This window comes from Camelina sativa, chromosome 19 (assembly GCF_000633955.1).
Source record: "Camelina sativa cultivar DH55 chromosome 19, Cs, whole genome shotgun sequence".
Lineage (NCBI taxonomy): Eukaryota > Viridiplantae > Streptophyta > Magnoliopsida > Brassicales > Brassicaceae > Camelina > Camelina sativa.
The window spans coordinates 2,491,235-2,513,774 of NC_025703.1; the positions used below are offsets into that span (position 1 = coordinate 2,491,235).

The 22,540-nt window shown below is 36.6% G+C and overlaps 4 protein-coding genes and 1 non-coding gene across 6 annotated transcripts; 2 read left to right on the forward strand and 3 right to left on the reverse strand.

The window, feature by feature from the left end:
* Nucleotides 7,644–9,534, reverse strand: LOC104764296 (probable aquaporin NIP7-1). Its single transcript, XM_010487795.1, has 5 exons — nucleotides 9,100–9,534; nucleotides 8,731–8,955; nucleotides 8,402–8,599; nucleotides 8,239–8,300; nucleotides 7,644–8,091 (listed from the first exon to the last, which is right to left on the reverse strand). The coding sequence occupies exons 1-5, from the start codon at nucleotides 9,241–9,243 to the stop codon at nucleotides 7,890–7,892; spliced, it is 831 nt and encodes a 276-aa protein (XP_010486097.1). The 5' UTR covers nucleotides 9,244–9,534; the 3' UTR covers nucleotides 7,644–7,889.
* Nucleotides 9,746–9,816, reverse strand: TRNAG-GCC. Its single transcript has one exon. It is a non-coding gene; the product is annotated as a tRNA-Gly (tRNA).
* On the forward strand, nucleotides 9,903–11,567 carry LOC104764297 (dual specificity protein phosphatase 1B). Of its 2 annotated transcripts, none has more exons than XM_010487797.2 (5): nucleotides 9,903–10,072; nucleotides 10,155–10,290; nucleotides 10,397–10,532; nucleotides 10,835–10,980; nucleotides 11,356–11,567. In XM_010487797.2, exons 1-5 carry the CDS (start codon nucleotides 9,983–9,985, stop codon nucleotides 11,394–11,396), a joined length of 549 nt encoding a protein of 182 aa, XP_010486099.1. In that variant the 5' UTR covers nucleotides 9,903–9,982; the 3' UTR covers nucleotides 11,397–11,567. The 2 variants fall into 2 exon arrangements, with proteins under 2 accessions (XP_010486099.1, XP_010486100.1); XM_010487798.2 differs by having other exon boundaries at nucleotides 9,906–10,072; nucleotides 10,412–10,532; nucleotides 11,356–11,555.
* Nucleotides 13,396–15,116, forward strand: LOC104764298 (transcription factor MUTE-like). Its single transcript, XM_010487800.1, has 3 exons — nucleotides 13,396–13,562; nucleotides 14,065–14,484; nucleotides 14,803–15,116. The coding sequence occupies exons 1-3, from the start codon at nucleotides 13,467–13,469 to the stop codon at nucleotides 14,893–14,895; spliced, it is 609 nt and encodes a 202-aa protein (XP_010486102.1). The 5' UTR covers nucleotides 13,396–13,466; the 3' UTR covers nucleotides 14,896–15,116.
* LOC104764299 (neurogenic protein mastermind-like) lies at nucleotides 19,945–22,159 on the reverse strand. Its single transcript, XM_010487801.2, has 4 exons — nucleotides 21,930–22,159; nucleotides 21,702–21,815; nucleotides 21,531–21,606; nucleotides 19,945–21,372 (listed from the first exon to the last, which is right to left on the reverse strand). The coding sequence occupies exons 2-4, from the start codon at nucleotides 21,729–21,731 to the stop codon at nucleotides 20,126–20,128; spliced, it is 1,353 nt and encodes a 450-aa protein (XP_010486103.1). The 5' UTR covers nucleotides 21,732–21,815; nucleotides 21,930–22,159; the 3' UTR covers nucleotides 19,945–20,125.

Sequence of the window (22,540 nt, forward strand, 5' to 3'; positions counted from 1 at the left end):
AGTGAAGAACTTGTTGAATGGAGGAAGTGTCATTACCAGTGATGAGAATATCGTCAACGTATACTAAGAGATAGACACATGTTTTGCCGTGTCGGAGAACGAACAGAGAGGTGTCGGCAAGAGAATTTTGAAACCCAACACTAAGAAGATACGACCGTAACTCGGTGTACCAGGCACGTGGAGCTTGCTTGAGTCCATAGATTGCTTTACGGAGACGACAAACATAGGACGGATGATCACTATCAACGAAGCCTGGCAGTTGTTCCATGTAGACTTCCTCGTTGAGAGTCCCCTGTAAAAACGCGTTATTGACATCCAATTGAAGAATCGGCCATGAAGAGCTCACAACAATATCAAGAACCAAACGGAGCGTTGTTGATTTTATCACGGGGCTGAAGGTCTCTGTGTAGTCACGACCATATTGTTGGTTGTATCCCTTGGCAACAAGCCGAGCTTTACACCTGCCAAGTGTCCCATTTGGTAAAAATTTGTTTTTATAAACCCACTTACAGCCGACTATATTATGATTTGGTGGTCGTGGGACCAGATACATCGTCTGATTGCGGGCAAAGGCGTCAATCTCGCCGGACATAGCCTCCCGCCAGATCTTGTCTTTCATCGCCTGGTTCACGGTTAGAGGTTCGGTGGGATAGGGAGAGGATAATGCGACGGAGAGGTTGAGTTTGGATTTGGGTTTGACAATGTTGTTTTTACGTCTGGTCTGCATAGGGTGGCTATTTTGAACCGGTGGTGGAGGGGCGATAACGGGATTAGGTTCAGGGGACGAAGATTCAGAGGTCGATGGAGAAGAAGGTGGCGATGAATGGGACGATGGAGATGGGCTACGAAGAGAGTTAGCAGGGGAGATGTTATTGGGCTCAAGGGGTGAATTTGGGTTATGATCTGGGCTTGGATTTCGTGATGGGTTGGGCCGGATGTTATCAGGTTCTGCAATGACACTAGGTGAGTTTGAGGAACTTACCGTGGCTGTGGAGGAGTTGAGCTCGACGGTCCAGGCGTAGACTCCGGCGACGAGACGAGTGGCGGCGGGTAGAAAGGAATGACGTCAACAGAAGGTGTGGCTGGAGAGGAGGAGGGGAGAGGTGATTCAGGAGAGGAGTCACGAGGTGATTTGAACGGGAACCGGGTTTCCTCAAATTTAACGTGACGGGAGACATAGACGCGACCAGTGCTAGGCTGAAGACACAGGTAGGCACTCTGGGTGAGAGAGTAACCCAAGAACACGCACGGAGTTGATCGGTGCTCAAGCTTGTGAGAGGTGTACGGTCGTAACCAAGGGAAGCAGAGGCAGCCAAACACTCTCAGCTTGGAATAGTTCGGCGATGAACCAAACAACCGCTGGAACGGAGACTCCATGGCGATGACCGGTGTTGGAAATCGATTAATGAGATAGACAGCAGCGGCAAAAGCATACGGCCAATAAGTGTTGGGAAGACCACCATGTGTGAGAAGCGAGAGGCCAGTTTCAACCACGTGACGGTGCTTTCTTTCGGAAATTCCATTGTGCTCCGGTGTGTGCGGTGGGGAGGTGAAATGAGAGATACCCGAGCTTGACAAAAACTGTTTGAGGGCCACAAACTCCCCACCATTGTCTGAATATAAGGTGCCAATCCTTGTACCAAACTTGTTTTCCACGAGGGCTTTGAAGGGGATGAATGTTTCACGAACTTGGGATTTGGTTTTAAGCGGATATAACCAGGTATAACGAGTGTAGTGATCGATTAGAATCAGATAGTATTTGTAGTTGTCTATTGACACAATAGGAGAGGTCCAGACATCAGAAAAAATATACTCAAGGGGTCGTGTGGATGTGATAGAAGTGTTTGAGAAAGGAAGCTTATGGCTTTTATTAATAGAGCAATCAGAACAAAACAAATTTTGAGAAGAAGTTGCAGAGTAAGGTAATGAGAATTTAGAGACTAGAGATTGAAGGATAGGTGTAGCAGGGTGGCCTAAGCGATGGTGCCAGTCCACTAAGGACGGTTTTGAGGATGTTGAAGCAAAGAAAGCGGAGAGAGTGGTTGGTGAAGCCGGCCACTCGTAAACATCGTCTCTAGTTTTGCCTTGGAGTAACAGGGCCCCCGAGCTCAGATCCTTCACCTGAAAGGAAGCAGGAAAGAATGCCACAGACACTTTATTATCATTGCATAGCCGATAAACAGAGATTAAATTTTTGTGGATATGAGGAACACAAAGAACTCGATTTAACAGGAGCTTTTGAGAGGGAGATAGAGAGGGTAGAGATAGTGAACCAGTGTGAGAGATCTGGAGACCGGAACCATCACCAATAAGAACAGAGTCATCACCGTGATATGGCTGGTGAGTCGCAAGGTGATGGAGATCACTAGTCATGTGATGAGACGCACCACTGTCCAAGAGCCACGGAGTGGTCGAGGATGGAGCAGTGAGAGCGAGATTAGCACGAGGCTGCCAGGGACGAGAGGGCGTGGGAAGAAGACCAGTGGACGACGCGACTTGATGAAGCTGAGGGCAGCGTTTGGCACTATGACCGAAGATACCACACAGCTGACACTTTCCTTGATAACCACCAGTAGACCGATTGTCCTGACGCGACGAGGAATATGTATTGGATGACTTATTATTCCATTGTTGATGGTTACGCTGAGCAGACTTGTGTGGATGAGTACGAGAGCGAGAAGTAGCGAGATTGGCAGTGAGAGGAACATGTGTAGGTGCGACAATAGCAGCGGTCAACAGCTGAGCTTCTTTGTTGAGAAGTTTTTCATGAACTTCGGTGAGTTTGGGAGAGACCTCACGACCTTCAACTTGATCAACAACAGATCGGTAGTCTTCAGGGAGACCACGGAGAACCGCCTCTATTTGCTCATCGAGATCAAACGGCTTGCCGAGGAGAGCCAATTTGTCAAAACGAGTAGTTAATCCTTGCATATACTCATCGATCGTTTTATCACCTTTGGAGAATTGTTGCAGTTGAAGACGTAACTGCTGAATGTGACCCTTGCTCGGTTTAGCAAAGATATCAGCAACGGTTCTCCACATCTCAGCAGCAGTTTTGGTGGTTGTAACAAGCGGTTGCACCGACGGAGAAAGAGTGCCGAGAAGGCCACTGTAGATCAATTTGTCCTGTCTTTTCCATTTTAGAAAATCAGGGTTCGGAATGGTGGCATCATTGGAGACAATTGTCGGAGCCGGAGAAGCAGTAGAACCATCAACATATCCGGCTAAGTCATACCCATCAAGCAGAGAGTGGATCTGTAGGCTCCAAGTGATGTAGTTAAGGGAGGTAAGCTTAATAACATTACTCATGTTGATGTTAAGAAAGCTTTGGGTGGAATCAATGACTTCAGCGGTGTTGGACATGGAGACAGGTGGGGGAGAAAACGCAAAACAGAGAGGGAGGGAGAAAGTGGAAACAGAGAGAGGGAAGGAGAAAAAGAAGGAAGAAAGCGACAGAGGAAAAAAATGCAGAGATCTTTTTACTGCTCTGATACCATGTAGAAGATGAGTCTTATTGATAAACGATATCGTTACAGAGGTATATATAGTTGAACAGAGAGAACATTCTAGACTAGAGAGTATAAACAGAACATTTTATATACAGCATGATACGGAATATTGAGTAATGAAGAGCGTATCCCTTGCATATCAAGGTGTATCCTTAACATCTACATCCTCAAAGATAGATTAAAGCAAATCTTAAGATTGGCGTAAGTAATTTTGCTTGATCGGGATCGGATGAACGACGATTTAAGTTCAAAGAAAACATAATAATCTATATAGCTTCAGACTCAAATCAGTCATAAAATTACAACTACGCTAACTTAATTTGAACTATAAAAGAAACTACAACTATACCGACGATACGCAGAGATAAGCATATTGGCTGTGCCGTAAGAGAAAAGAAAAAGAAAAAAATAAAGAGAATCAGATCATACCAATAATTCCGATGATTGTACGGACTTCTTTGGCTTTCATAGCGTTCATAGTATAAACGACGGGAGAGAGAGAGAGAGAGAGAGACAGAGATGATATTTCCGTTGCCGTAAAAAGAATTAAGAGAATTTTATCTCGTCAACAAGAAAAGAGATACGTAATATTCTTTCTGTTGCATTAAATTATTTATTGATTACTTTTAGTTATTATCATCAATACCTTTTTGTAAATATTTTTTTCAAAAATACCTATTTTTATCATTTTTATTTGTATCTTTTTTACATAATTACAATATATTAAACTAATTTATAATTTTTATTAGTTATTTTGTATATAAAAAATAACTAAAAATACATATTATTAAAAAGGGTATTGAAAATAGATAAAGAGAGAAATTATTTTTGCAAAATGGTATGGAAAAAATATATTTTTGCCAATGCATGGCCCAACATTTTTGTAGTTACCATCTCATGTGCAGTGTGAACCAGTTGATTTACTACACTGCCATTATATGTTATAATTTTTGTAGAGATTTTCGTGGCGTTTTGTTATACTATATATAATAAGGTTTCTCTTTTGATTTTAGTCCACTATCATTTTACAAATAATAATTTTAGTGTTTATTACTAAATTTATATTTTATTTAAAATAATTATTTTATTTTGTATAATAGTATTATACTCCGTTTCACAAAGAATATTATTTTAGCAATTTTTACATAAATTAAGAAAATTAAACAAATTTTTTTTATCCTTTATTAATAAACTATAGATTAGTTTCTCTAATTAGTAAGCTAAAATAGTAAAGATAAAAAAGAGATATTTAGTTTTAAAACTGCATTGGAAATATAAAAATATACTTTTTGTGAAACAAGGTTAAAACCTAAAAATAAAGAGTGAAACAGAGGGAGTATAATAATTAACTTTCGTCATGAATATTCCCAAATTATTTTTTACACGTCACTATTTGATGTTAAGGAGGACCTAAAAATAAACCGGATCGCTTCTTCGAAAACCGATTCTTCACAAGGAATAACCGAACTCTTCCTCAGCTTGAACCAGAAAATTCCTAAAGATCGGATGGTTCAGGTACGACGCGCGCACCACATATCTCCTGCAACCGCTACCAACACAGATTGCCACGTGTCCTAATGGAACATCCGACGGTACAGAATGGCTGACCGTAGATAACCGTGCTTTGTTACACCATCGCCCGAGCATTTGTCTGAGTCTCACAATGTAACGGATCTTACTGCATTTCACAAGACCTCCAGCCATTTTTTTCCCACTAGTGCTGTGTAAGTCAAATTGATTCTCAAAACTTCTGATTTAAGTTTCTTTCGAGAGAGTAAGTGAGAGAAAATGTTAAGGTGGAGGCAGAAGGGATTTAATTCTGAGAGTTTTGGGAAAGACTAGAGAAGGCAATATAACAATGCCACCCTCCCCACGTTATTTTTGTGCTAATTACGATACAAAATTGTCTTCTCTTTTTCTTACAAATTCTTCTTAATTAGTGACTGTTTGAATAAATAAACAGTGGCCATGAATATGGTTGAATTTGGCAAAGTTTATGCCACAATTTATGATGAAAAATGGGGTGAAAACACTATTTACATTCATCTAAAATTTTTTTCACCATTTGAACTAAAGATATTGAAAATTTTGATTCAACATCCAACTATCAAATGTTACCACGATGATGTTTTGAAATAGACTTTCAAATCTTTCTTTTAAATAAAAAATAAAATTTGCAAGCATTTTAACTTTTCTTTCTTTATAGTGATTAAGTGTTTACTAGGAGTTTACCAGTTGAAAGATTCCGATTGTTTAATTTTAGAAAGTATTATTTAATTTTAGTTAAATACTGTCCTAAATTCTACTTAAAAAGTTAAAATACACATGTTGATAATGCTTACATCTTCATAAACAGAATGTAAAAATTGCAATAAAAGAAAAAACAGAAAACAGCATGATACTTGAAAAGGAAAAAAGATTTGTTGCCGTGGAATTGCTAATCACAATTATAATTTTAATAGGCCCCTTGACCTCCACCACCTCTGCTGTCAGATAATCAGAATTTGCCAACCTCGGTAATCTTGTAAAGTCACCATCATCATGGTTCGGTACAAATGTTGTTTCTTCTTCTACCAACTCAAATGTTCCCGGTATGAGCCCTATCTGGTAACTCAAAGAAGCTCCAATTATCTTCAGTTATCTTTAGTGTCACCAATTTTTGGATAGCCGCCTTTAGACTCCCAAAAGCTTGTATCCGAGAGATAGATAAATTGTGCTCCGCGTTTTTGTGGTCTGGTCCATCTCTAAACACAATGAAAACAAAGGTCGTATAGACAGAGTTTTGCCTACCGCAGAGTGAGGGGGATTAGGCTTAAGATCGCTTGAGGAAGAAAAGAAAGTGAGTATTTTGAAGCTAATTTAGAGACTCTTCTCTGCTAAAGGTTCTCTTTGGGTGGATTGGGTGAAGAGATATCTACTCCGCGCTGGTACTATATGGGCTGAGAAAGACAACACCAACAAGGGATCATGGATTTGGAAGAAGATCTTGAAATACCATGAGACAGCAAAACAATTTCATCGGATGGACGTAAAAACGGTGAATCAACATCCTTTTGGTTCGACAATTGGTGTTCTTTGGGTCATTTGCAGGAGATAGTCGGAGAAAGCGGTCCTATTGCTCTTGGTATACTGGAGACAAGCACATTATCTGAAGTCATGAATATGTCAAGAAGGAGAAGACATCGATTCCTCTCTTCATATCAATTGAAGAGGAGATAACGAAACTTTCTTCCAATCGTTCACAAGATGATGATGTGGCCTTATGAAAGGGGAGGAACAATAGCTATCATACAAAGTTCAACACAAAGCACACCTGGATAAACACTCGCATAGAACGGCCAACAATGGCGGAACACAAAGATATCTAGTTTCCCAATGCTACCCCGAAGTATGCTTTCATTACATGGTTGTTGACAAAAAACAGATTGGTGACAGGGGAGCGGATGATCCTATGGAACACAAACACTAATCCAAGTTGTGTTTTCTGTAACCATTCCATTGAGACAAGGGAGCATTTATTTTTTCAATGTCCTTTCTCACAGCAGGTGTGGAAGCAGCTAGTGAAAGGACTGTTGCAAAATAAATATATGGCAAACTGGCGAGATGTTATGACTTTACTTACGGGCGATGAACTGGAAGCAACACACAAATTCCTCTTGGGATACACCTTTCAAAACACTATACATTCTCTCTGGCGAGAACGAAATGATAGGCGTCATGGAGAACCGTTGTCAACAATGGAAAAGCTGGTCAAATTCATTGACAAGAATGTCCGAAATCGCATGAGTACCATCGGGGAGGGGGTGACTGTCGAATTCAAGTTTGGTTTGCAGCTAGACTAATTTCAAAATGATTTGTTTTTAAGTTTCAAAAAAGTATTGCATTAACAATGTATACAAGTTTATTTTTCTTTTAAATATAATTTAACATTAGATTCAAAAAAAAACAAAAAAAAAAACAAAATGGACTAATTCTTTTTTTTTTCCAATCCATTATATACTGTCAATACCTTTTTCTTGTACTCTCTCTGATAATATCAAGCTCATACTACTTATTCTAGTCTTGCTTTCGTTTATTAATATTTAGAAAGAAATAGAACAAACAATTTTATTTTTTTGGACCAACGAGCAAACATTCTTCAAAAAGAAAAAGAAGCACAAGGCAGAAGGCACAGTACTCCTCTAATGTAACGCAAAAACAATTAAAAAGATATGTAAATTAAGCATTACTTTCACAGAATCATATGAACTTATTCTTATAAAATAAGTCCATGTGGCATAGAATTATATATTAGTAGTCTCTACCGAGGCCCAACGGGCTATAATAAACGTAGAGTAAAAAGTGTTTATTTGTAGGTTAACTAGATTTTGAGGTGATTAATTAACGTAAAAGTGAAGAAACGGGAGGGGAAAGTGGAGAAGGGCACGGCCTGGTTCTGAGGCTAATTGATCTGTATGTCAAAACACCGATGATGGCTCCAATCACCGGAGCCGTCATGTAAATCCATAAGTCCTCAAAATCCCATGCCACCACCGCCGGTCCTAGTGATCGAGCAGGGTTCATCGATCCTCCTGAAATTGGTCTGACCATACCGTATACTACAAAAACGTTAGCATTATTCGATTCTATGAAATATTTATCTTCCCATATTTTACGATGATTATAGCTTTGATTGTTTCAAATAGACGAAGTATCTTTACGATAGTGGAATATTAAGTAATTAAAGTACCCGGTAATAAGCACTCCAAGGGAAATGACTGTTCCAATCACGAACCCCGTCAAATTACCCAACTGTACAAAACAAACATATCAACCCTTAAATAAATACACAATGTATAGTTAAATTCACACTTTATGTGTTATTTTGCATACACACTTATATGGCCACTTACATTTTGATGAGGACCACAATGCAAAGCAGAGGCGAGGAATACGACAATGCTCGTAGCTATGAGTTCAACGAAAAATGCAGAAACCCAGCTTAACGCAGGTTTTGTTGCCATAAGGTCAGCGTTTACTCCGTAGACTGACACCCCAACTAATGTTGCTGCAGTTGCCCCCAATGTTTGCGCCGTTATATATAACGGAACCTGACAACAACATTCACAAGCAAGTATAACATGAGTTTTGTCTATACGCAACAAAACAAACAAACAAGACCAAAGACCTAGATAATTGAACTACAATTCTTAGATGGTCGGGTGACGGGTGGAGATTGTACCTGAGACCACGGAAAGCCACCAAATACGGCGAAAGCAATGGTGATTGAAGGGTTAAGATGGGCGCCGGAGATGTGTCCGATGGAGTAAACCACGACCACCACCGATAATCCAGCGGTGGCAGCGTACTCTAGTAATCCAACGTGGCCACCGGATAATTGGGTACTGCTTATGACCCCACACACACTGAACATTAGAATGAATGTCCCCACCAATTCCGCTATTACCTAGAACACATTATTCCCGAGATATTATCATATTTTGTAGACAAAGATATTTTTAAAAATCTATAGTATAGGATAACCTTAAAAATAATGCATAATAATAGGCTTATATGGTTTAAAATAGTGACCGTAAATGAAGGGGCTTACAATACGTAGGGGATTGAGATCTATATCATAAGGGAGACATCGGAACAGCCTTTGGGTCGATGGATGATCTTCATCTCTCAAAGTAGATGGAGTTGAGCCAGCTTCTTGGTCCAGTACTACCCTTGACCGTGCCTCACCATTCATCTTTCTTTCCCTTCAAGATAGTTGATGCAAGAATCGATATAGGATAGTCACAATCAAGCTGGCTTGATGAATGATCGGCTTTATGAATGATCTCTGATGGAACCAAAAAAAAGAAAGAGAGATAGAGAGAAAAACGCAAAGAAGATGGAAAGAGTATAATAATGTTTACAAAATAAAAAAGAAGAAGAGTCCTACTACATTCCTTTGGTTAAGCAGTTTGAAAGGAGAGGAGAGGGTGTTCAACACTTTTCTTGTGTTCAAATTTTTACAGTTCCTTCCTACCAATACTTCTTAATTTTAATTTGGTGTTTTGTAAGTCATGCAATTCTTCTATCAAGTTCCTTCCTTAAAGATGGAACTCTTAATTATTAGATAGATCTTTAAAAAAAAAACCTAATTCCTAATTATAACATAACTGTAATTAAAAACCATATATACATACCACCATCTAATCTAAACCAAACTAAATTTATGAACAACAAAATAAATAAAAATACAAAAATGCACCAGCCGGGAATCGAACCCGGGTCTGTACCGTGGCAGGGTACTATTATTCCACTAAACCACTGGTGCTCGCTGTGACATGCTTTCAAATTATTATTTATATAGTGAAGAAAGAGAGCAGCCATGTTCGTCATTGAAATTAGGGAGCAAGGCCAAAAAGTTGGATTCTGAAAGTAATCATATCGTCGTCGTCGTCGTTGTCTTGTACAAGTGGAGCTAAGAGCGAGAGAGAGAGATGGAGAAAGTGGTTGATCTCTTCGGAGTCGGAATAGCTAATTCCGAGAAGCTACTCGGAGGATTCAACGATCTCAGCGAGATCCAACAGGTTTTTTTTTGTATATTTTATCTTTCTCTCTTCACTTTTTTGAAATTGGATTTTGGATTCTAAGGAAAAAAAACACATCTAGGGATTGTTCATAGGTTCAGTAGCTGAGGCGACTAACAGCGATTTGCTCAAAAGCTCCAACGTCACTCATGTCTTGACCGTAGCTGTGGCCTTGGTTCCTCCTTATCCTAATGATTTTGTTTATAAAGTCATCGAAGGTCTCTCACTGTGTGTGTGTGTGTTTTTACATCGATTCCTGTGTTTTAGATAAATTTTGGAGTAGATTTTTTGTAACTTTGATGTTTTCTTTTTGTGATTTTTGAGTGTGTGTATGTGTAGTCGTTGATAGAGAGGAGACCGATTTGACTGTATATTTCGATGAGTGTTTTAGCTTCATCGACCAAGCTATTCAATCTGGAGGTGGTGTTTTGGTTCATTGCTTCATGGGAATGTCTAGAAGGTTTTGACTCTTTGTCCTGATTGATTCTGTACTCTGTAGTAGTGGAGTTAATGTTAGAATCGAGTAACAAATAGCTTCACAGAATGTAAAAGTATGCAGCTGTTTCATCCCACACTAGTAACCATTAGGAATCTATAGACTTAGATATTGCATTCTTATACATGTATCTAAGTGGTATGGTGGTGGTTAGTGAACAGATTACACAAACTAAGAGTCTTCTTGAACCTCTGTATTTTGGGTTATTGTGTCATTTTGTTATATACTTACACAGGTTGGTTGGTTTTTGGTTTCTCTTTTGAAAGTGTGACTATAGTGGTGGCTTATCTGATGAAAAAGTATGGCATGAGCTTCTCTAAAGCTATGGAACTAGTAAAGAGCCGACGTCCTCAGGCACTTCCTAATTCCGGTTTCATTTCGCAGCTGCAGAAATTTGAGAAATCCATTCAAGGTATATGATTGTCTCGTTTCCTCCTACTGTATCTTCTTTAGAGTTCAGAGGATCTTTCTCTGTTTTTCTTTTGGTGTTGGAAAACCTTTTAACCTCTTTCTTATTGATTCCTAGACTCTATTATGTGGGTAAATAATCAATGAGAGACGTTTTTTTTTTTAAGTAAGACTGGATTTTAGATGGATACAAAATACTTCCTATTGGAAAACATAGCTTCAGTGTTAGATGATGTAAGGAAAGATAACAGAAAAGGGATATAGAAGAAAATCGAGAAACTTTTATTCATGCAGGCTGAAATGTCAGTAAGAAGGTTTAGATTTTCCTTATAAATTCAACTCTTGTTGATACAATATATACATTTTCTCTGTTTCACAGTAAATGGTGAGGCTTCAGCTGATAAGAAGATAGTGTCCTGATGAACTCTCGAGAAGTTCCGGACAAGTCTCATGATCTCCATGATTGACCAAAAAAAACTTGATTGGTTTCGTGCTGTGTAAGGATTGTTTTCTTGTGAACTATATTGATGGTGAGCACTTTGCCATGTCCATTAACCCGATTGAAATAAATGAAAACGCAGAATTTACATTTCCTCTGTTACTACAATGAATATTTTCGTGGAGGATGAATGCACTAATTACCCAAAGTAAACGCCATTAGACTCTCATAATATAGATTAACAGTTGCATATGAGATATAACTATTACGTTAATGACATAATTATTGAGAAAGAAATTGATGGAAAAAGTATAAGATTTTCATAAGATTAGCAATATTCGTGCCTTTAGTTTTAATTTGTCAAAATGATTAATTGTATGCTTATGTACGAACCGACATCTTGATCTTACTGCAAATTGATTCTTAATATATATAAAAAAAGGAAAAAAAAAATCTTATCGCCTATTCGAAGATAACGTGATACAACATGAACAAATTGAATATATTCATGTTGGAGTTAAATTCTTTACGCCTAAAAATTAATAGTTTGATTAAATGGGGCATGCACCTTTGCATGTCTTATACGGATTGTGGCCTAACATTTCCGGCTACAAACATTTTCACCAACATTTCTTTCCAGCTTCCACTTTTTTGGGACGTAATTAAGGTTTTTTTTTTTTTTTTTTACATTTCATCTTCGCAATTTTCTGTTTGACAGTAATGGGAGGAAATTGTGTAATGTATGTGTAAATATGCAACCACAAACACAATATGACATCTTTTTCTTTGGTTAGGTTCAAAATTTTTACAAATCTGTAGTTTTGAACAAGCATTGAGATACTCTCTTAATTAACTTAAAAAAAAAAAAAAAACTAAGAAACTATTGTTGGAAAGAATCTTAATGAGCCGTCCAGGTAGTTGAGACTCATGAAGAAGCTTGAACAACGGAACTTTATGTTAGCTCCGAAGGTTAATTATATCAATGTTTCTTTGTAAAGCCTACTTCATTAACAAAGTGATCCATACAAATATAGGATGTACGTAGTTCCAACTAATAACAAATTAAACGCATAATGATAAAATCATGGAAAATAAAATATTGTGTGATATGTAGTTTAATTAAAAGTTTAAAAATCGCTAAGAGTATCTTAAGTTCTGACGTTGTTTCAACGCGTTTCTGAACTTAATTTAATTATTTTTTACGATACGATGAGTCGATGACGGAATGATCGTCTTCTCACTTGAATGAAAACTTGATAATATGAGTCTTTTCTAGAGGAAACCTTCTTTTTGTTTTGTGTAATGAATTCCTTAAAATCCTCTTTTTTTTTTTCTTTTTTTTTTTTTTTTTTTGAAAATCCAAAGANCCTAAGATCCTACAACATTAATTCATGCGAAAAATTAAGGGGAAAACAGAGATCACACTTTGTAAATCATAATTGCTTTCTAAATCCTCTTAGTTTGGGACAATTCAATAGTTTAACTTATTTTCATTCATCCAAAAAATCATATCTCAACATAAACTCGTATCATCCACCAGTGATCTTAACAATCAAAATTTGTATGTCCGTTAATATACACAAGGGTAGAAACAAGAAGTAAAAGAGGGTTGTATAAAGGCATGCACTCTAACTGAATGTAGGATATATCTATATTATCATAAAAGACCTCACGCAGTGAATGTAAATGTAAATGTATCCAACTTCACAAACGTGACGTATCTTTGTATATGCATACCTTTCTCTACTCTGTACTTATACATATTGAAGTAATAAGAGAGAGAGAGAGAGAGAGAGAGAGAGAGAGAGAGTGAAAATAGTAAGAGAGAGAAAATTAGTTAGAGACAAAAGAATGTCACGAGACAGCGACATTGTGCATTTATGAAACCTTGAAAAAAAAACTCTGAACCCTAATTATCCCTTGTTGTTGCGGCTGTATAAATACGACGTTGTTTTGAAGAATGTGTCGGAAAGAGTGAAAGTGATCATCTTCTTCTTTGATAGATAAGATTCCTAGACGAGGTATAATTAAGTGAATCTTAGTCAAGGATCATGTCTCACATCGCTGTTGAGAGGAATCGAAGAAGACAAATGAACGAGCACCTTAAATCCCTTCGTTCTTTAACTCCTTGTTTCTATATCAAAAGGGTAACTTTCATGTGATCTCCTCTTGATCCCTCATTTCTCAATTCCAATTCATTATGATTTTCCTCAATTTGAAAGAGGTTTGGTGCTTTTTCATGTTAAACAATAGGTGCTTTCTTGGTTTCGTAAGTAAAAAGGGTCTAATTCTAGCTAGAATCATAAAATTTTGGGGCTTCACATGCAATTGAACTATTTCATATAGTTTAGTTTCTAAGAAGCAAAGAAAAACCTTCTGCGCGCGGGAGCAAAGCTCTTAGATACGTATAGGATCATGCATGGTAACCCTTCTAATACTGGATTTTCCAAAGTTACTAATTTTGGAAAATATGTTATATGATCATATCATGTCATATAATTGGTCCAGTTCTCATAATCTTCATTTTGTATATGTGTTTATGCATATACAAGATATATTTCTCTCTGTTAACTGCTAAAAACAGATAAGCCGCATGCACCAATCCTATTGAATAATATGGTCTCGTTTTCAATAATTGATCCGTATTAGGGAGATCAAGCTTCGATAATCGGAGGAGTGATAGAGTTCATCAAAGAGCTGCAGCAATTGGTCCAAGTTCTTGAGTCCAAGAAACGTAGAAAGACAATGAACCGACCTTCTTTTCCTTATGATCACCAAACAATTGAGCCATCCAATTTAGCCGCCTCCACCACCCGAGTACCGTTTAGTCGAATCGAGAATGTAATGACCACGAGTACTTTCAAGGAGGTAGGAGCATGCTGCAACTCTCCTCATGCTAACGTAGAAGCCAAGATCTCAGGCTCTAACGTTGTATTGAGAGTTGTCTCTAGGCGAATCATGGGCCAGCTCGTGAAGATCATCTCGGTCTTGGAGAAGCTATCTTTTCAGGTTCTTCACCTCAATATTAGTAGCATGGAGGAGACTGTCTTATACTTTTTCGTTGTTAAGGTACATATCTACATCTACATATGTTGGTCTAATCAGTAGAACAACCAATTAAACTCATTATATACCATGACATAAGATTGAATTCCGATAACTTATTAAAAGCCAACTACCTATTGCTAACCGATCGAATCTGATGTCTTGTGTCAATTTAGTACTTACTTGTAACCAAATTTATAAGACTGTTTAACTTTGTACAATGTTTCTTCACACAGAAAAAAAAAAAAAATAGTTATAAGCTCAACGTATATATAAGTGATCATAGAACGTTTATATGAGTGTTTGTTTTAAACTTCGTCACAATAAAATTTACATGTGCAGATAGGACTGGAGTGTCACTTAAGCTTGGAGGAACTAACTCTTGAAGTTCAGAAAAGCTTTGTACCTGAAGGGATCGTCGTCTCTACCACATAAGAACAAAATTCTACATGTACTATACAGCGTGTATCGTGCTTTTGGGCTTTAATTATCATGTATCGTTACATGAGCATACGTTCTTGATACTTTGCCACAAATAAGCTCCTCTAAACCTTTTTTTTAGAAAACACTTACGTTTTACGTAGTTTATTTTCGTATCTGATCTTGATCAAAGTTGTAATTTCCCATAAATAAATGATTACAGTTTTACGTTCTAATTAGTTTAATACCTTTTTTTTTTTGGACAAACAGTTTAATACCTTATCATCCGAATGTAATTGTGTGTAGACGTATAGAATGTAATATAAATATACACAATCCTATAACATATTAGATTACTTGTTCTTGGAACAAAAACAGTAACACAGTCCCTTGATTTAGACATTGACGACAAAGAAAAAATGTAGACATTTCGTGAACGTTATACATGTCATCTGTCGGAGTTTCGGTCTATGGTCTCTATCTCGCTTTCGCAGATCCAACTTATAGAACTGGAAATCTCCGATTAAACAAAAAAAAATCTGGAATTTCTCATTTCTAAAACCATATAAGTTTTTGGAGTAAAAAAAAAAAGTTTTTGGAGTACAAGTAAACTATGGACTCATACATTAATATGGATGTTTTATACATCATTATAGAGTTTACCCTCATGGTTTAGAGACATCATTATGAGTTTAGTCTTTGTAACATACAAATATTTGGCAAGTTGGTAAGCATATATATATATAACATATATATATATATATAACGGAGGATTCTGCTAAATCAAATCAATTTCCTAAATCAATCTATTACCTATATACACTGGACGTAAATTATTCTAGAGATTTTTTTTATCTTTTGTAAAATTATGTAATAGAATAAAATTATATACACATATACGGTATATAATGATTGACCAAAGCCCAAGCCCCAAAGATTGGGAAAGGGGAATTTGGTGAGGTGAAGGCTTACCTGCTTCTTGGTGATGGTTAAAGGTTACCCAATTTGTCACGTGGTGATACCAGAACCATGCATGTCTGCTGCTTGTGACATTTTCATATATCCTCTTTCAATGTAAATATTGTTTTCAAGGATATCTTTACCTGTTTGTTCAAAAAAAAAACAAAAAAACAAAAAATATCTTTACCTATTTTTTTCTTGTTTTTAATATATATACGGACATCTACTGCTTACACTAAAACTTTTGATTACAACATTTACTTGTTTACAGTATCATTTATCAAACAATTTTATTATAACAAACTTCTTTATTTAATTATTAGTAAATAATAAAATTTCTGCGCCAAAAAATTGTGTTAATTTTTTTCCTGTAGAATTAACAAAATTATATTTATTGTGAGGTAAACAAATATTATTTTACTATTAAAATAAACAATTTTAAGTCTGATAATTGCTTTATGTGCAACACATATTATAATTATTGAGGCATGAACAAATTTATATTGACAACTGCATTATATATTTAAAGAAAAAAATATATATATATTTAGTGCAGAAAGCGGATTGTCAAATTCACATGATAGAATCACGAATGTGGCACACTCTGAGTTGTCAACTTCAATATATTATCAGTATGCATATTGACCCAACCAAAAGAAAATTTTCTCACTGCCATTCATTATTAATCTCACAATTCCTTTCCAAATCCTTCTTTATTATTTAATTTAATCCCATTTTTTTAATATATGCTCGTGACCGCATTCGTGTCTTTTGATTTGATTCTTCCTCTCGTCTCAACATTTGTTTTAATCCTATGCTTAAAACCGAGCCGAATATTTTAATTTCGCCTTAAACAACAATTAATATGAGACTGAGAGCATGTAAATAAGTGAGAAGTCTGATACACACCATGTTAAATTTCAGATTAGCAATGAGTAAAACCTGTTGGATATATGGGTTGAAGTAGCGAGGTTGAAGTTTTGAATTATTGGTTCCACATTTTTACTTGTCACATATATGGCACCATATAATTATAAGCGAATCAAATTGTGGATATGTATATGGTCACTGGGCCATAATGAGAGAAAGATAATACCAAATCAAAGTGAGGGAACTTTTGAAAACGGAGATTATCCAACCACTAGGCTGCTACAATAGTAGCACCCACTCCATTTAGTCTTTCAATACATTGTATTTACGAAATTTGTAGGGAGCGTGTGTCACTGTAGAAAGAGAACTCCATGGGTTTGGTTACACATTTTTCTTCTTGGAATTTAGAGTCAACGTCCAATTGCAATTTGCATGATAAATCAATAATCAAATAAATAGTATACCCTTAAAAAGGTACATTAATTGTAAAGATTAAAGTGTGTGTTTTTAATTCATTAGTTTCCTCAGGAAATAATTAATTAATATGGATTAAGTAGATATATATAGGAGATCAATTAACATGTGAGAATGCTTGTGGTTCAATTATTGACTTTGTTATCGGACCATCAGTTTCTTGATCGATAGTTAAAGCGGTATTTGCTTGCTTCTGTCGTTACACCTTCACAAGAACTTTTTTACTTATTCCTTAAAATAAAACTAATAATAGTGACATATGAATTTTCTTAAACGCATATTCAACGTGAAGGGATATATATACAACAACAAAACGGAATCTATACATCCATCATAAGTAACATACATACCAACTACCAAGTGCAGTGACTGTACTAATTGCAAGGCCATTGTAATAAAGGGTACACACTGTATATGCGTTATTAAAACGAATCAAAAGAATAGCACTGTTTGTATTGATAGCACGTCAAAATTATGCTTGCACAGTTGCACGTACCATATTGACTACATATTCTAAAATCATTTGTAAAATATAGAATTAGGTATTATATACGTTTTTGTAATATATAAAGATGGTGTAGCATGTTAGACTCTAGTTCACCCTCAGCCCCTCACCCAACAAACAACATTCAGACAATTTATAAATGGAGTACTTCTATACAGTGTACTAGAATATCGCATACAACTTCTCAAAAAGTTTAAACCTGATAAGAATAGCAATAATTAGTACATACAGTTATTTTTAAAACGTCAATTAGTAGAAACAATAGTAGAATATTGTTTGTTTTTATGTGTTTAGTGGACAGCTGTGTGATTCAAAGGTTTTGTAACTGATGGGTCCCACGAAAGTCCTAGATGACTGAGCTCTTGAATCGACGGCTGAGATTCAGAGGTTAACATGACAACCCATTCACTCACAATGCTGAGTTGGCAACATATTTTTTGGATAACTGAAAAATGGGAGTTTCACCAAAAACTATGATAGTGCATTTTAACATGTTGCAGTATATACGACTATTAAGCAACATAACATTTCAATCAAATTATCGGCAGAACAATTTAACTCAAGATTAGAGAGAATTGGCTGTGGCGATCTCTTTCGGAAAAGGATTGTTTTTTAAAAGGAGGTGCAACAGAAAATATTGGGTCCCAAAAGAGGAAAAAGTGAAAAGATGGGTTATTTTGTCAAATTGCTGTAAAGGGTTTTTGATTGGGAACAAGTAAGTAAAGTAAAACTGAGGTTGAAGATAGATAGACTTGGAGCTGCAACTAAACAAGAGATGAACAAATGTCGGATCTCGAGCTGCTCGCACACTTTGTTGCATTTCACTTTTTTACTTGTCTTCCACTTTTCAACTCGTTTTCTTCTATAAGCTCAACTAATTTAATTGCGGAGATCTAAATAAATGCAAACTACAGAAACATACTACTGTATATAGGATACCCTGAACACTGTTACTAGTTCGCAAGAAAAATAAAATCCATATAAAGAAATTTCATTTGTTAGGCGACAACCTTGTAACTTGTAAAGAAAAAAAAATGATATGTTTTCAAACTTCAGAACGACTTAACAGATACTCAATTGAATTTTATTTTTCTAGCGTAATTATACCACAATTTCACTACAATAAAAATATACTATCGGGTGCCATATTAATGCATGTGTTTTCCTCACATTTTTCTCCACATACGTGTATTTTGGTCGGCAAACGTATAAAGTATATCATTTTTTTTTCATCACGTGTATATTTGTACGTATTTCAAATAAGTAACAGCTAGAAAACAAATATTTATACTATACATGAGAAAGGATGTAAGCGAAAAAGGAAATTGTTACGTAGTAACAAGAATCTAGCTAGGCGAATCTAAATTCTGAGTTAATTAGTAAAGTTTGTGTGTTATATGTAAAAAGCATAGAAGATGAGACATATATATATATATATGCAGCACTGAACAATTCTGGTGACGCTACACTTAGCTCTGCCGCGCATAGCCTTCATTTAATTCTTTCAACTGTTCCACTCGGCCCCATCATCATCAATACATCATGCACGATCAATAATCAATATGATATACTGTATATGTATATCTTCTTCATCTTTTTATTTATTTATTTAATATCATTAAATCGACATCATATTTGCATTTTGCAATAGTAATTACGTATGATTTTTAGTTTTTGTCGATTAAAGTCATGATAATAATTGATTTGGTTGCAAAAAGTGTTTCGATAACTAATAGTACTATACAGAGAATACAACATCGGACGTGAATTGGTGATGGAGATTGATGACCAATTTTTACGTACTAGGAAGACTATTATATATGACCACGACCCAAAATTTTTGATTATTATTTTACAAAATTAGTCATCATGAGTCGTTATATCAAATACTATTCTTTTTTCTTCCTTTTTAACTTTTGAATTTAAATGCAACCAATCATGCTGACTTTTGCTTATAATACTTTTCCCTAACTCGACGACAGAATACAGAATTCAGAACTAACAACAAGAAAATAAAAGCAAGATCCAAATATAGTGGAGAAAATTATCTTAATATAATGGTCCATAGGACAACACAACTCCACTTCCATTTAAAAGATTCCGTATCCTCTTTGAAAAAAAAATACTAATAAGATCAAACCAAAAGTGTCAATATATTCATTCATAATCAATTTGATTTGGTATCTACCGAATTTGTTCTGGGAACTCCGTATATTCACAACAATTAGCAAATATAAAGTCACATGGACTGAGAAAACCTAGTAATTTTGAAGTTTTATATTATTCTATTAAATTACCGAAGCTATCATCACAAAGTGGAAAAAAAAAACCTAAAACAACTTAGCATTCGATCCATGGAAGAAAAAAACAACCCCAACTTAGGATTTCAATACACAACTATATTGAAGTTTTATTTAGATTTGTCGACCATATATCTCACATAATATCGCAGCTTGATGTGTTCTCGTCGCTGAAGGCATGAGAGTACTGATCATTCCCATAAGGTGGTGGATATGGATACGGGTACGGGTAGGGATGCGGATTTGGCGGCATATAGTTAACTGCCGGTGGTGGACGTGCGTACATCATTGGTTGGAACCGTTCGTTACCCATAGCTCGTTGCTGGTTCATGACAGCTGCTAAATATTGCTGTTGTTGCATCGGATCTGACCCGGCCCCTTGGAAATAACCCGGTGGTACACCGCCTGGACCGGTCGCGGGTAATCCCTGAACCGCCGGTATATTTCCCATCGGACCACCCATACCCATTGGTCCTCCCATAGGCATGCTCATCTTCGGTGGTGCACCTCCGTTTCCCATGGGACGGAAACCGCCCGGAGGTCCTCCAGCCATGGGTCCACCTCCGCCGTTACCCTTCTTTCCGCCGTTTGGACCACCGCCGCCACCGTTTTTACCGTCTTGTGGATGTCCACCTCCACCGCCGTTTTTACCACCGTTCTTTCCTCCGCCTTGGTTTTGATTTTCACCGCCGCCACCGGGACCACCCTTACCACCACCTCCGCCGCCGCCGGGAGCGCCCTTACCGCCGTTTTTAGCGGGACCACCGCCAAGATTAGCGTGCTTCTGAGCGTTCATCATCATCTGCTGAGCATTAGGCTTCATCTTATTAGACGGAGGAGGGAGATCATCAAACTCATCATCAAACTCGTCGTCATCATCATCAGTAAACTCATCGTCGAACTCGTCACTAAAACCATCGTCATCATCATCCTCAGGAACATCAAACTTGACTCCTTTCTGGTTTTGGTTCTTGTTCACAGGAACAGAGCCTTTTAACTGAGGAGGAAGCTTCAGATCTTGAAACCCTTTAATCTTCTGAAGCTGTTGAAGCTGCTGCATCTGTTGTGGATTCAGTTGTTGACTCATCTTTGGCGCATTACTGTTACCTCCACCCCCTCCTCCTCCTCCACTGCCCTTCTGACCTTTCTTGTTGTTATTATTGTTTCCGCCGCCGCCGCCACTGCTTTTTCCGTTGTCAATCTGCATCCCCTTAAACTGATCCGCCAGTTGGGACTGATTGGGATTGTTGTTACCCTTAGGAGCTCCCCAGAGTTCAGCATGTTTACCAGATTTGGCGAGCTTCTTGATGAGAACAGAAGGATCTACGCTCCCTGAGACAGTCACTTTCCCTTGCTCTGAGTCAATCTTGGTCGTGAAAACACCTGATTGGTTTCAGACAACAACTCAAAATAAGTTTCTAATACTACTACTACTTTTAATTTACTCAACAAACTAAAAAAAATCTTGATTCGAGACTTTGAAAAAACAAAACAAAAAAAGTAAAAAAAAAAAAAGAAGAGATTTTGAGTTCTCTATTTACCTTCGATTTTCTGCAAGATTTTCTTGACTTTGTGCTTACAGCCATCACAGTGTATGTTCACTTTAAGAACACAAGTCTACAAATATACATATAAATCTTTCTCAGATTAAAAAGTCAACAGAAGACACACACACTGAGAGAAGGAGTATCAGACAGTAATGGTGACGAAACCTGGATCTTCATGAACTCTTCTTTACTCATTTTTTTTTTCTAAACAAGATACTCAAATCTCTCTCACTTTAGTACCAGATCTGAGACAGCTCCTCTGCTACTTGCAACTTCAAACTGGACAACATTAGAGAACCCAAGATATTGCTATCATTTAACACATTCAAGGACACAAAAGAAAAGAAGACATCACTTCATATGTATATGTGAAGAACTGAGTAAGATAGATACCTTTCTTTCTTCAAAAACAAGAAAGAAACAGAGAGGCAGAGTGGAGAACGAGAGACGCACTAGAAAGAAGGCAAAGAAGAAGAAGGAAGAAAGATTCAGACTTTGCAGTATTAAGTTGGTGAACATTAACTTCTCCACTTCATCTTTTTCAGAGTCAGAGATAGAGAGAAGTAAAGTCGCTGCTTCAATTTATTTAGAAGAAAGGAGTGACCAATATTATTATGTTATTTTTTTTTGCCTAGACTTTCCCAATATTTTTTATGTAATATTATACTTATTGAAAAGAAAAAAAAAATTACTACCTTTTTCGAGAATTCTCCAATGTCAAAAATCTATGCCAATGAGGCATGTGGTATATTTTGCAGATTTTTAGTATGTTCAAATTATAAGACGACTTCAAAATCGACTGGGATTAAAATACTGTAAAAAAAAGTCAAAACTATCGAAATTAGATTTATACCGAACATTAAAAAGATATAGAGATACAATTAATTAAGTGAGAATTACCCATGATAACCCAATTTATTAATGATTAGTAGTATTAGTATACTAGTATTACTAATACTAGGTTTTGAATTTACGCTACGCGTGGATGTATTTGATATATTTTG

Excerpts from the sequence above, each read along its gene's own strand:
- LOC104764296 (XM_010487795.1), bottom strand. The coding sequence starts at position 9,243 with ATGAATGGTGAGGCACGGTCAAGGGTAGTACTGGACCAAGAAGCTGGC. Across the intron at positions 8,956-9,099 it reads ATCTCAATCCCCTACGTATT|GTAATAGCGGAATTGGTGGG; the intron begins GTAAGCCCCTTC and ends AATGTGTTCTAG. Across the intron at positions 8,600-8,730 it reads GTGGCTTTCCGTGGTCTCAG|GTTCCGTTATATATAACGGC; the intron begins GTACAATCTCCA and ends TGTTGTTGTCAG.
- LOC104764297 (XM_010487797.2), top strand. The coding sequence starts at position 9,983 with ATGGAGAAAGTGGTTGATCTCTTCGGAGTCGGAATAGCTAATTCCGAG. Across the intron at positions 10,073-10,154 it reads ATCTCAGCGAGATCCAACAG|GGATTGTTCATAGGTTCAGT; the intron begins GTTTTTTTTTGT and ends AAACACATCTAG. Across the intron at positions 10,291-10,396 it reads TGTTTATAAAGTCATCGAAG|TGTGTGTATGTGTAGTCGTT; the intron begins GTCTCTCACTGT and ends GTGATTTTTGAG.
- LOC104764298 (XM_010487800.1), top strand. The coding sequence starts at position 13,467 with ATGTCTCACATCGCTGTTGAGAGGAATCGAAGAAGACAAATGAACGAG. Across the intron at positions 13,563-14,064 it reads CTTGTTTCTATATCAAAAGG|GGAGATCAAGCTTCGATAAT; the intron begins GTAACTTTCATG and ends GATCCGTATTAG. Across the intron at positions 14,485-14,802 it reads TATACTTTTTCGTTGTTAAG|ATAGGACTGGAGTGTCACTT; the intron begins GTACATATCTAC and ends TTACATGTGCAG.
- LOC104764299 (XM_010487801.2), bottom strand. The coding sequence starts at position 21,731 with ATGAGTAAAGAAGAGTTCATGAAGATCCAG. Across the intron at positions 21,607-21,701 it reads AAGAGTTCATGAAGATCCAG|ACTTGTGTTCTTAAAGTGAA; the intron begins GTTTCGTCACCA and ends GTATATTTGTAG. Across the intron at positions 21,373-21,530 it reads AATCTTGCAGAAAATCGAAG|GTGTTTTCACGACCAAGATT; the intron begins GTAAATAGAGAA and ends GAAACCAATCAG.